Genomic DNA, 12,432 nt, shown 5'->3' with positions numbered 1-12,432 from the left:
GATAACACTTGAACTGAATCGAATAGTTTTGCTTTTTAATCATTTAGTTTAGATAAGGTTGCTTATTTAGGAGAGTTGCTGATGAGGCAACATGAAAGAAAAAGGAGTCATGTCACGACCTCCGTAAAGCAGGCCTATTCACTGAAAAATGATGTCATGCACGTGGTAAGCAAACAAGATCTGTTAAACAGACGATAATAAATTAGAGCTTTTAAAAAGCATTAGAAAACTTTTAAAAGTGCATTTAAAAATAAGGAATATGACTTATACTGAAACTGGACTTTATTAAATATTAATTAAAAAACAAAAAGAATTAATTTAAAGAGAAAATTTGTGTTGTTTTTGTGTTAAAAGTAAATAAGCATTGCATTGTCTCATGGATTTTAGAGGCTAAAATTTATTGATTATTTTAATTATGAAAACAATATTTACATACAAATCAAGCAATGCTGATATATCAACAAAACCATCAGTATCATCAGTATTCTTTTTCAAATACCAAACAATTACTAGATCAAAAATTAAATAATTTAAGAGAGAAATTACTTCATCATATGTCTACATGTAGTGTGTAACCATTTCTTTTTTGTCTTGTTAATCTGCTTAGGCGTGACTTGTTACCAACAGATATGACGTCAGCAAATAAACAGGACTTATTGGACAGGCCTGCTTTATGGATATGGTGGTCATGTAAGTCTTACCTGGTACAAACAGGTCTTCTTGCCCGTTCGCATTGGACAGCATCAAAGAAGGCAGCATTCCAGAATCTTAGTGAGTGCCAGATGGGTTGTTCACGCAAAAAGCTGTATAGGAAACACTTGCCTATCACTCTGCCCATTTGCTGACCTGCAATGAAAACAAAATAAGGAACATTAAAGCAAATTTGCATCATTTACATGTTTTAGAATATTTCTTTTATCATGGTTACTACATTTTTCAACCATTGTAAGGCTGGAGAAACAATAAACTTAGAAAATGTTTTTGTACAGTTGAGCCCCTTTATGAGAAATTTGCACAAATATTTAGAAACTGAACGACTTTTCATTTGTATTTTAAAGGTACAGGCTTATTTTACTTTATAAGGTATATAAAAGAATGTAGCCAGAAACAGTTGTTGATTTTTAAGACATCATTTTTTTAAATTTTGAAATATTTTCATAACGCGTTTCAAGCCTTATTTAACTCTTTTATAGTTAGAAGTTTATTTTTTGGTGAAAAGTTTATGGAATTCCTTTTTGGAAATCATTTTAGTTCGGCGAGCATGATTCTCCTTTCAAAAGATATGTGGATATGAGACTGGATGTCTTCAGTGAGATTGGTTAAGAGTTGATAAGGTCAGTGTTAAGCCCATTTGGTGGGTAGGAGGTGTTAATCTATTTGGTGAATATTTTTATGATTTTTTTTTCCTTTTTTTATGTGTGTGTGTCAGTGCGTCCGCGTGTGTGTGTGTGTAAGTGTGAGTGGTTGTGCGCTGTGTGTGTGTATGGGTTAGAATCTGATTTCTTCTTTCCATGTGTGTGTGTGTGTTTGTTTGTGTGCATTCCTATTTACTTGTCTCACTATGAGGGCCCACTTAGACACAAAGTCAGTCCTCAATATAAACATACATACACACATATGCACACACACATACATTATATATAATTATATATATTATACATATATATATATTTATACATATGTCAGGTCATGTCATATGCTAATGGTACCATGTAACCCAGTACTACCTGCCTCATGGTCGGGTCACCGGCGACTAAACTGGTACCCCCACCAGATTTGTTTGGTGAGGAAGGTGGCTAGTCTCCCTGAAGGATTAAAAACAAGACCTTCCAAAGGGCGAATGAACCCTTTCTCGAGGTCAACGGCCAACTAGCACCGCGTGTGTTTGTGTGTGTGCATGTGTGTGTTGGGGTGGAGAGGACTCCTGTAAGCCGTGGTGAAGGCAACCTTTCTAGGAGAAGCAAATCTCTGATTTAAAAAACCATAAAGCGGGAGACCAGTACCCGCACTAAGCTGGTCTGCAGTTCAACTTGTTCCTGGCTATCTTGGTCTTGCTTGTTGCTGGATCTCAACATTTTGAACTGAGAGAGAGACTTAGTTGTCATACAAAGCTAAGACTCTGTAACATCATCTGCGTATAGATACTCCCTCAGGCATTTGTCTATAAAAGTGGTCCTGTGGCGATGGAAAAGTTGTGATGCATGGAGGCTTGAAATGCTGGAAGCATGTAATAATTGATCTCAATGACCATCTTCAATGTCATGCCTGCTTGAGCGTGTGAATTCACCAGTAGGACTAAAAAAAAAAGTCATTTTTGGGCTTGTGGACTTTAAGTGTCTGAGGGAGTGGCCCTCGTCTGACAAGACGTTGTAATCATCATATTATACATAAATAAAATGGAAAATAAATGATAAATATATATTAAAAAAAAAGTAAGGGTATACATATATATATACACCCATACATATATACATACACATACATAGATGACATATACAATATATATTGATTAAAATTGCCTTAGTCAAGAGAGATTTTCTTACATTGAATGTGGGCAGAATAGTGCATTTTGTTTCTAGTTACTTGCTTAATTTGGGGAATTGGTATTATATTGGATGTGGGTGGCGTGCCCTTGCAGGTACGTGTGCATGAGTGCGCATGTGTATCTCATCGTTCTTGTCATGATTTGTGTGTGGGAATGCACACTTGTATAAGCATGTGTGTGTGTAAGTCTATTTTGTGTTTTGCTCATTAGTTGTTATTGGAATTTGTTTAATGTGGGAGTGAATTTTGTTATGAAATTTTTTTTCTTGTGTTGAAATTTCTTTGTTGTATTTTTCTTGTAAAAGTAGTTGTTGGTTTGAAAAATGGGCATTATTCTAAATTTGCCTCCACTGCGTGTCTGTATGTGTTGTGAAATATGCAGGTGTCTATTTTCTGTGATTTTAATGTTGGATCGATGCAAGGCTACTCTATTACTGAGAATTTTAGTGGCACCTACGTAGGATTTCTCGCATGTTGAACATTTTATTACATAGATCACAGTTTTGGAGGTGCAGTCTAGGTCTTTTTTTATTTTGAATGTTTGTGTAGGGTTTATAAATGTGTATGTGTTTCACTCCAATATTATGTTACAAACTCCACATCGTTGTTTGTTGCATTTTGTCACTCCTTGTGTTGTGTATTGATTGAGTTTGGATGAAGTAAGAATGCATTTTAGGCTTTTACGTTGGCATTTATTATTTTTGTTGTCTTAAGAAAGTTGTTTAGTTTGCTGTTTTGGTTTAGTAGGACAAGGTTTTTCGTTATCTCTGTGAAAAGTTCTGGGTTGTTTGTTATGTGTGGAGACATAGAGCTAAATAAGGCTCAAAACACATTATGAAAATATTAAAAAATGATAAAAATCTTAAAAATCAACAATTGTTGCTGGCTACAATCTTTTAAATATACATTTTTCTCTCGTTGGAATCACACGACCATTACTTTATAAATATATATTAATATTTATTTATACGGACATGCACAGGTTTTGCTACACTGGCATGACAATGTTTCGATCTGTAGTTATTAATAACTAAGATCTCATCATGTAAAAAAGTCTGCCTTTTCTTTTAGATGTTCATATTGAAAAGTCTATTTATAGATTTTTGTATATCTGGGCAGCATTTTTTCTTTGATGTTTGATTAAACAACAGTTCCTGTTCTTTTTTAATCCATCCTTTTAAGTTGGTGGACCAGTGGTCTAATGTTCTGTTCGAGTGCGAATAGGAACTTGCCATATCTATCAACGTTTTTGACTCATGTCGTCAGGCATGTGATGAATTCCAAAATTAAAATTGGGGAATTTATTGAAAAAGTCAATTAAAACCCAATGCAACCTTATACACCCAGGTGGATAATTTCAATGGATTTGACTCTAGGCACATTGTTCTCCAAATTCGACATGTCAAATCTGGAAACTAAAACCTTTAATAGTATTCCTAAACTCTCCATATCTGTCAGAAATGTAGACAACATCCTCTTAATAATGAAAAGCTTAACTAAATATTAATGAAAAATGCATTTAAAAATGATTCGGTATTAAATTTCGCATATGAAATATCAACAACATTGCATTGCTCGACATAGAAATAAAAGCCTAATTTTTTGGCTGCATATGTGCGGAAAAGTTTCACCTTACTAAAGCCAGTTTGAGAATGATAAAGATGTTTAACAGATTGGTATGACCATCTCTGACAGGTTGACAAGATGTTAAGTGTCAGTAATGCCTGTGCAAGAATATTAGCTGTGGCTTATATAACACAACTGCAACTAAACAACTAATGATATCAGTAAATGTAGAGACAAACAGAGCACAAGATATTTGGTTCAGTAGAACAACCGATTTTATATGAAAATGTTAACAGTCTCAGAGAGAGATATCTTCATCATTTTATGTTTATTTTATAGGGTTCCATCCGATATTGTTTTATGGAAAGATTCATTGAGTTTTGTGGAGAATTATCTTTTGATTTGTCAGAATTTTGGTACTTTTTTCATTTACAACCAATTTGTGGCAACTTCACTTTGGCATCTTTTGACAGGTTTTGTAAGCAGCTGAAAGATGCCAAGGCAAACACTGCCAGACAATTAATTCAAAACACGGCTTCCCCCTTCCTCATTTTAAGATTGGATTTCTATTTAGAAAGCCATTCTTAACATGGGAAAAGAGGATATTTTGTGTTAACATAGCATATTGAAAGTCATTTAACAAATTTTTCTTGATTTAATGAATTTCACGTTTTCAATGAAATTTGTTGCCTTCAGACAGCTGATTGGATAATCGCTTCAGCATCTTCAACTGCTTATGTAAATAAGTTCAAATATACATATATATCAATAACTTTGTACACTAGAGGTATGGATTGTGTGGTGTCTTCCCAAGATTATATTAATTAAAGAAGGCTTCAAGAAACAATAGATAAGATTTAGTGCTTACCATATACAAAGGTTGCACAACCCTAACCACATTTCTTTTGATCCAGTGTCAAGAAGACATCACATGCATTATTATTATTTTTTTTTTTTTGTAAGCAGCTCGGGTGAAGTGATGGGACCGGAGTTGGAGGTTGGCTGTTAGTGCAGGACGTCTTTTTTTGAGTCTGTCTAAGAGCAAAAGGCTAATAGTAGATGCACCAACCCAGATCTGACATGGTTGAATTGTTGCTTTGTAAAGATATTAGATGCTCTCTGGTGTGAGTATTCATCAACTTTAATGTTCCTTAACTTCAGAGAACTAAAGAGAAGCAATGTTTAATGTAATAGAAGAGCAATATATGACATGTATTGATCAATCTAGGAAACGAAATTAAAAGCTGATTTCTTTCACAAGTTTGCAGACAGGTTACAAAAATGAACATGGTCTATCAATTCTTCCCTTCCTTGACCAGCTGACCATTAATATTTTTCACCCTCTTACTCTCGAATACGGCTAATTTATTCGTTTTCATTTTAAGTTCATTCTTCTGAGCATTCTTTATTTGCCTTTTGTTTCTCAAGAAAAAAATTCATTGATTTTTAAACTTTTTTTGTTTCATTTTTTTACTGTGATTTTTAGTTCTATGCCAATTTTTTTGTTGCGAATCTCACAATTCAATATTCCTTTTTCACGTTTTTTTTTTTTTTTTTTTTTTTAAATTTTAATGCAATCATCATTTTTTTTTTTTACTGGGGGTGGGGGGGGTGTTCACTGCTTATCAAGGCCCAGAGGCCACTTTAAGATAAGAGTTAATGAGTGTTAGATAGAGGTTGAGATAAAACTGTGATGACCAGTAATGATGGAACTTGGGTAGGATTTAATTATTTAAGAGAACAACTCAACAAAAACTTATTGACATTAGACTTGAAAACGATCATGTTATAGTCAGCTGGGAAGCAGCCCCACGGTATTGTATTTCACAGACAGCTCTAGGAAAGAAACTTCGGTCATGAAATTTTTGACAGTTTTTTTCTGGTTGAAGTTATCTTAGTATTATTTACAGTTTGTAAGCATATTGCGTTTCTTGTCACTTTCAACTTTAAAGCAAAGTCAAGGATATGCCCTCGACATAATCTGACAGCCTTAGCCATTTTTGAGTAGAGAATGACCTTGTATCTGTCAGACTGAGATATGATTCTGGTTAGTCCTAGAAGGTCCATCCTACCAAATCATTAACTCCCATCTTTCAGGTGGAGTAAGTTTATTCTTTACTATCTGATGCACCATTACTGGGGAATGCCGACAGGGCTACCCAGGAAAATTTTAGGCCAGAGTGCTCCTCCTTTAGGGGCACTGGCTTGATTCTTGTCATCTTCTGATCTTGTGTCCCATCTTCCGGTGATGGGAAGGAAATGAATACTTACTTTGTTTATGAAATTAATCATACAACTATGGAAGAGGGAAGGTGTTATATCGCTCTTACAGACTACAGCAGACAACCGGATGTACATTTTTTTTTCAATAAACTAATTCTTTTGGTGGAGAGCATAAATTTTGAGATCAAAATTAGGTGTCACAAGTCCAATGTCAAAATACAGGGGTTTAAATTCAAAGATTTCAAAATTCTGTTCAGTTGAAAAAAAATTATAACTCACCACATTAACTTATGCTTTTCGTTAATGCACAGAGTATCATACATTCTCCCAAAAATAAGAAATAAGGAAATATTTCTTATTAGCTTTTTCCTCATCACCATTCTTTGTTCTTTTACCTTCTTTTCTTTCTTTTCTCTCCTTTCCTTTTTTCTTTTCTTTTTTAATGATCCTCATGATTTTTAGTGATTCCCTATTACATGCGTCTTACTATTATTTACTGCTTTTTCATCTTTTTACTTACTTTCCTAGTTACGTATGCTTATTTATTTCTTTATAGATACATCTTTTATTGTTATATTTTCATATCCTTGAATATTTGTTAATATGTACATTCTATATTTATAATCTAAATGTTTTTAAGTGAGCTTTTATTTATATTTTATATAATTCTGGTCAATCTCTTTTTCTGATGAGAAGCATTTAGCTCGAAATGTCATGGCCTAAAAAGGTTTTTTTTTTCTCCATTTTTACTTTCTTTCCTTATTGATCTTGTATACAACTTTTATTCCTCATTTTTTAATATATTAATTGATCCCTCTTAACCATGTAGAGCTTTTTCTATGCCAATAACGTTGCTTTGTTTTATTGATATATTCTTTATTAGCTTCATCTAATAATGTATCTTCATAGTCACATTGTAATATAAATTGTTGCTACAAAAAAAAAAAAAAAAAATTTCTCTTGTGGTACAGTTTGGGATGTCACTGATGAGTTACTGTATTTGCTTATCACAACAAAAGAGTTCATTTTTATTTTCCATTATTCAACGAGTGCAGCTTGAAAAGAAATTCTTGTAGAGTTCAATGACATTGTAAAGGAGTGTGTAAAGAAGTGCGATACTCTCGTATGACCACAATCCTTCAAATAAACCAAAGAAGATGAAATATAAAAAATTCTTTTTAAATTGGTGAAAATTGTGTTTCGTAAAAAGAATTAAAAAGACTGGGTTAACATAATGTTCCTATTTACTTGCCTCCTCACGAGGGCAGAGTTAGATACAAGGTCGGTTTTTACTGTGGGGAAAATCCACCTCCCAAAAAGGGACATTCTGGATAGGAACAAAAATAAAAATTATCTCAGTCATGAAGGATTTCTCCTCCACTGACCGAGGACAGAAAAGGTGAAGTGCAGGATCAGAACAGATTCTACACTTTATTCCTAGTCAAAAGGCCATGTATGTTCTTCAGAAATATATCCACTTCTCACAATGTAAAGAGTTCTTTTTAAACCATGGAATTAATCAGCTTACTTCAGTTAAAACTAAAAACATTTTAAGTGGCTATATCTGCTGTTACAACAGAAGAGTTCATTTTCATCAGTTTTCTTAACTGACACAAATTATAATTTTAGCTTTTTTACTTCTCACTGATATGAATGGAATTCGATTTAATATTAGAATAAAAGCAATTTCGGTTCTTATTAAGAATTCAACTTAATTTAAAAACAAAAATTCAGCAAGTAATTTTATTTTTAACTAAGAAAATTAAATTTTATGAGGAACCAAAAAGTGATTGTCTCACATCGCCAGTTTGAAAAAAGAAACAACAAAAAACAAAACAAAAAAACAAGGGCAGATAAGTCCATAATAATTCAAACATACGAAATCAGTACTGTAATGCTACTGAATACACATTAATTGCTTTAAATCATTTAAAGATTATTTTCTATATATAAAAAAAAAAAAGAAATATTACTTGATCAATTTATGTGATTCTGGGTATCTGACATTTCCATTCCGTTATGGGTACATACATCATAAATATATTTCTGTAGTTTTTTTTTTTTTTTTTTTAATTAGGTTGAATTCTAAATAAGAACCAAATTTTCTTCCTATGCATCGATTGACTGGATAATACCAACAAAATATATAGAAAATAAATGATAAAAAACTATATTCCAAAATTCATGATGTTGACCATCTTATAATTCATTCCTTTAATTCAGTTGACTTTTACAATTCTTGTCAGCATCTGTCAAGAATTGTAAAAGTCAATTGAATTAAACGAATAAATTATAAGATGGTCAACATCATGAATTTTGGAATATAGATTTTGGCATTTATTTTCTATATTGCTCTGTAATTACATTGAGCTTCTGAAATAAGGATTGGTATATATTATAAGAAAATATATTTCTACAGAAATATATATATATATATAAATAAGCTACATTTACCATCCAAATGAATGCTTTGACGATGATACTTACAAATTTTAAAAGGTGCACCATTATAAGATACATCTGCCTTACTTAAAAAAATGCTAGGTTTATTTTTTGTGTCTTTAAAAAAAAAAAAAAACACCCGATATCTTTGCTGATGAGGAGACTTTGTTTCAAAAAACTGTTACAATTATTGTCCATTACTTAGTATCTATCTCAATAAAAACATTGTTTCCGAAACGATCGTACAATTTATTGATTTTGTTTTGTTCCTCCTTATGAAACCGATTTTTAATTTTTAATTTTAATTATAAATCAATCTGTACTGACATGTTTAAATGTATGATTTTTTGACCTTGTCTAAGGGTGAGAGACTAGAGGTGAATGCACCACCCTTGTAACAATACTCCATGCATCGCTGAATGGTCATGCCCGCCGCTATCACGGAAGCAATCTCATCAGAGAAGCTATTGTTCCATTTCCTTCTCGGGGCTGGAAGAAGCGATGTGGCGACCAGCTTAAAATATGGCTCAGAACGGTTAAGCAAGATACTGAACTGATTCTTACTCCAACAATCTATGATGTTCGATGTTGGAACTGTAACTGGTTGTTGATAGTGTCAACATTGGCGATGGATCGCTGAGCTTGGTTAGGTTTTATGTGAGATACGATGAATTTATTGGAAGGAAATGACTTAACCGATCCAGAATGAATGCCACCTCAAGAAGAAGATGGACAAATGGTGGCTTTATAGGATACTCTCAGGTGTGAGTAATTTTCTAGCACAGTTCGTACATTTTCCAATAATGTATAAATACCTATAATAGATTCAATAGGATTCATTTACTGTACCTGTTTTTCTTTGATCAATCGCACTTCATGCCTCATTTTATGTCAAATAAAACTATTTTGTGGATTATTTTATGCTTAAACAAAATTTCTCATTTAATTGATTCATTAGCCCAGAGGTTCTCAAGTAGACCCCATGTGAACTTGAAGTGTTCATATGATTTTTTTAAAAGATTCATGGATAAAAAAAATTGGGACAAGATGCAATAAGCAGCTTTGCTTGTGTCGAATACATATGAGGGAGCAGTAGCAAAAAAAAAAAAAAAAATCAGAGAAAAGTAGTTCATGGACAACAACTAATATAAGATAAGAGTTTCATAACAGTGGTTCTCAATCAGAGGGTGAGGATTCCCTGCAGTAGGTGAATTTCAGAAGTAAGGGGAATCGGTACCACAGATAAGCAGATAAAAACTGGATCCAAGGACACAAAAACACAGTGTGCATCACCCATTGCTACTGAAAGGCCATGTGGAATTTTCTTTCTGCTGGCGTTTGTATTAAATGCTAGTATGTTAGTATGAGTTATGAAGTATGAATGTACATTTTGAGTCAGACATTTTTTGAAAAATACTGAGACCCACTGCTTTATACTTTCTGCAACGTTATTCTTAAGTGAAATCAATACAGGGTGACCCCCCAAAAAAACGGACTCCAACTCTAATGAAATGAAACTTTGGTCATAACTAGTTTATTATATTCAAAACATCACATCAAAACACTAAGGTTTTTGGACTTTTTTTTTTCTCCGTTCTACAGTGCATGTTCTAGATGGCCTCCATTTAGCTTTTGTTTTTTTGGGGGTCACCCTGTATATCTAAACGGATTCAAAGATGGCTTGGCAATCCCATAATACATACTGGTAAGCAATTATAGTTTTTGACCCTCGTCCCTCCCCCCTCCATATACAAGCATGAAATACAATTGCAAAATTACTTACCTCATGCTAATAGTTTTTGCTTTATTGTAAATGAAATATAGCCATTAATTATGTGAGTTAAGAGTTTACACATTGGTTTGGTGTGGTTGAAAAGATAGGAGGAGGAGGGTTGTTTCGAAAAATGATTTGCATGAAGTAAGAACTTTGCATTATTTGCTTGAAAAGAAAGAAAAGCAAAGGAATGAAATGACATAAGAGCAACAATCAACTTTATTGAGCCATATCTCTTGCCTACATGCGTTGAAATTCGTGTTAAAACAACAATTGTCAATGATTTGACAGATCAAAGAATTGGTTAAGTCCTGAGGATATAAACAACTTAGCAAAAAAAAAAAAAAAGAAAAAAGATAACATTATGAAACGAATGAATAGAAGAGGGAAAATGAAAGGAAATAGAGATATAGAAAAAGACCACACACACACATATATATATATATATATATATATATATATATATATATATATATGAATGAAATATTGGGTGTGAAAGAATGTTGTAGAGGAAGGATGAGAGAAAGATAATAAAGGAGACAGAGATAGAATAAGAGTCATAAAGAGAAGAGTGACAGAGCAAAGATAGAGTAAGAGTTAAAGTAGAGGAATGACAGTGGTTGAATAAGTCATAAGGAAAAGAGTAACAGAGATAGAATAAATCACACAGAGAAGATTGACAGATTGGAGACAAGTGATAGAGAAAATATGAAAGAGGAGAGAGAATAGTAGTAGAAAGAGAAAAAGAGTGATAGAGATTGGATAAGAGACACACAAAATGAGAAGAGGCAGGGTAATAGAAAAAAGGATGAGATAAGAGAACTGGGGATGTTTTTTTTTTATCAGTGATAAAAAAAGACTAATATAGAGATAGAGGGGGAAGATGAGCAGATTGTAGAGGAAGAATGTGTGATAGTCATACACAATGAAATAGAAAGAACATTTTATAGTCATACAATGAAAGACAGGGAAATCTGTGTATGATAAAGATAATACAGGATATATCTGCTTGTTAACTATACATACTAAGGGATTTCACACGTTTTGTTTCTACTAAATAGTATATATTAGTTATCTACTTTTATGAACACATTCAGTTTACCTGAGATTACCTATGAATTCTTAATTTAAACTGACCCCAAACAGGAGAATGTGACCGGAAATACAAATAAGCGTTTTAGTGATCATAATCATCATTAATCTGTGAGTAGTGATCACGCTAATGGTAATGATAGATTTTGTGTTTGATGTTTGTTTGTTTTTATTAATCTTGATTAATAAAATTAGCTGATCGGGTGTCTGTCTGTTCAAATAAGAATAAGCTTGATTTGTAAAAAAAAAAAAAAATGATTAATAATTTTCTTCTTTAAAATAGTTAATTCTTTTTTAATCTAACGGAGAAATTTAGCTTATAAGATCATTTAGTAAAAATAAATATAAACAAACAAACAACATAGTTTAAAAAAATAGTAAAGAAAAAAAATGAGAACACAAAAATGTCGATATAAATCACATTCCATATTAATGACTTATCATTTGAGAAGGGAAAAGGCCGTTGGACCATTTTTTTAGCTCCCACTGGTTAAGAATAAATAGAAAGCTAGCGATTTCTAGGATCAGTTGTGTGACAATTTGAACCCAATGTCAGATAATTTTCTATATCATATCTAATATACAAAGGGCAATTGTCTGTGTGTTTGTATGTACAGCTAAAACTTCAAAAATACACAATAACCCTTATAAGTTGGTATGTTTTTTTTATTCAGCATAACCCAGGAAAACAATATCTAAAATTCTGAGGAAAATATTCATTCTTAGGGGGTTAACTGGCTATATGTAGCATTTAATGTTTATCAACAATTAAACCTGATTTTTAATGTTTA

The 12,432-nt window shown here is 32.5% G+C and overlaps 1 protein-coding gene and 1 long non-coding RNA gene across 2 annotated transcripts in view; both read right to left on the bottom strand.

Moving 5' to 3' along the window:
- LOC145277493 (uncharacterized) overlaps positions 1 to 12,432 on the bottom strand; it is a 656,318-nt gene that overhangs the window by 21,928 nt on the left and 621,958 nt on the right. The window contains exon 6 of the mRNA XM_080128883.1: positions 702 to 846. Coding sequence (XP_079985009.1) covers positions 702 to 846 — 145 coding nt within the window. The remainder of the gene's footprint in view (positions 1 to 701; positions 847 to 12,432) is intronic.
- Positions 10,751 to 12,432, bottom strand: part of LOC145277496 (uncharacterized) — a 28,526-nt gene continuing 26,844 nt past the window's right edge. Inside the window, exon 2 of the long non-coding RNA XR_013868147.1 lies at positions 10,751 to 12,415. This is a non-coding gene — a long non-coding RNA (uncharacterized LOC145277496). The remainder of the gene's footprint in view (positions 12,416 to 12,432) is intronic.

Source organism: Euprymna scolopes, chromosome 6 (genome assembly GCF_053919585.1).
Source record: "Euprymna scolopes isolate OS-2025 chromosome 6, ASM5391958v1, whole genome shotgun sequence".
NCBI classification, from domain to species: Eukaryota; Metazoa; Mollusca; class Cephalopoda; order Sepiida; family Sepiolidae; genus Euprymna; species Euprymna scolopes.
The sequence above is the reverse complement of the archived record's forward strand: the minus strand, read 5'-3'. Positions and strand labels throughout refer to the sequence as shown.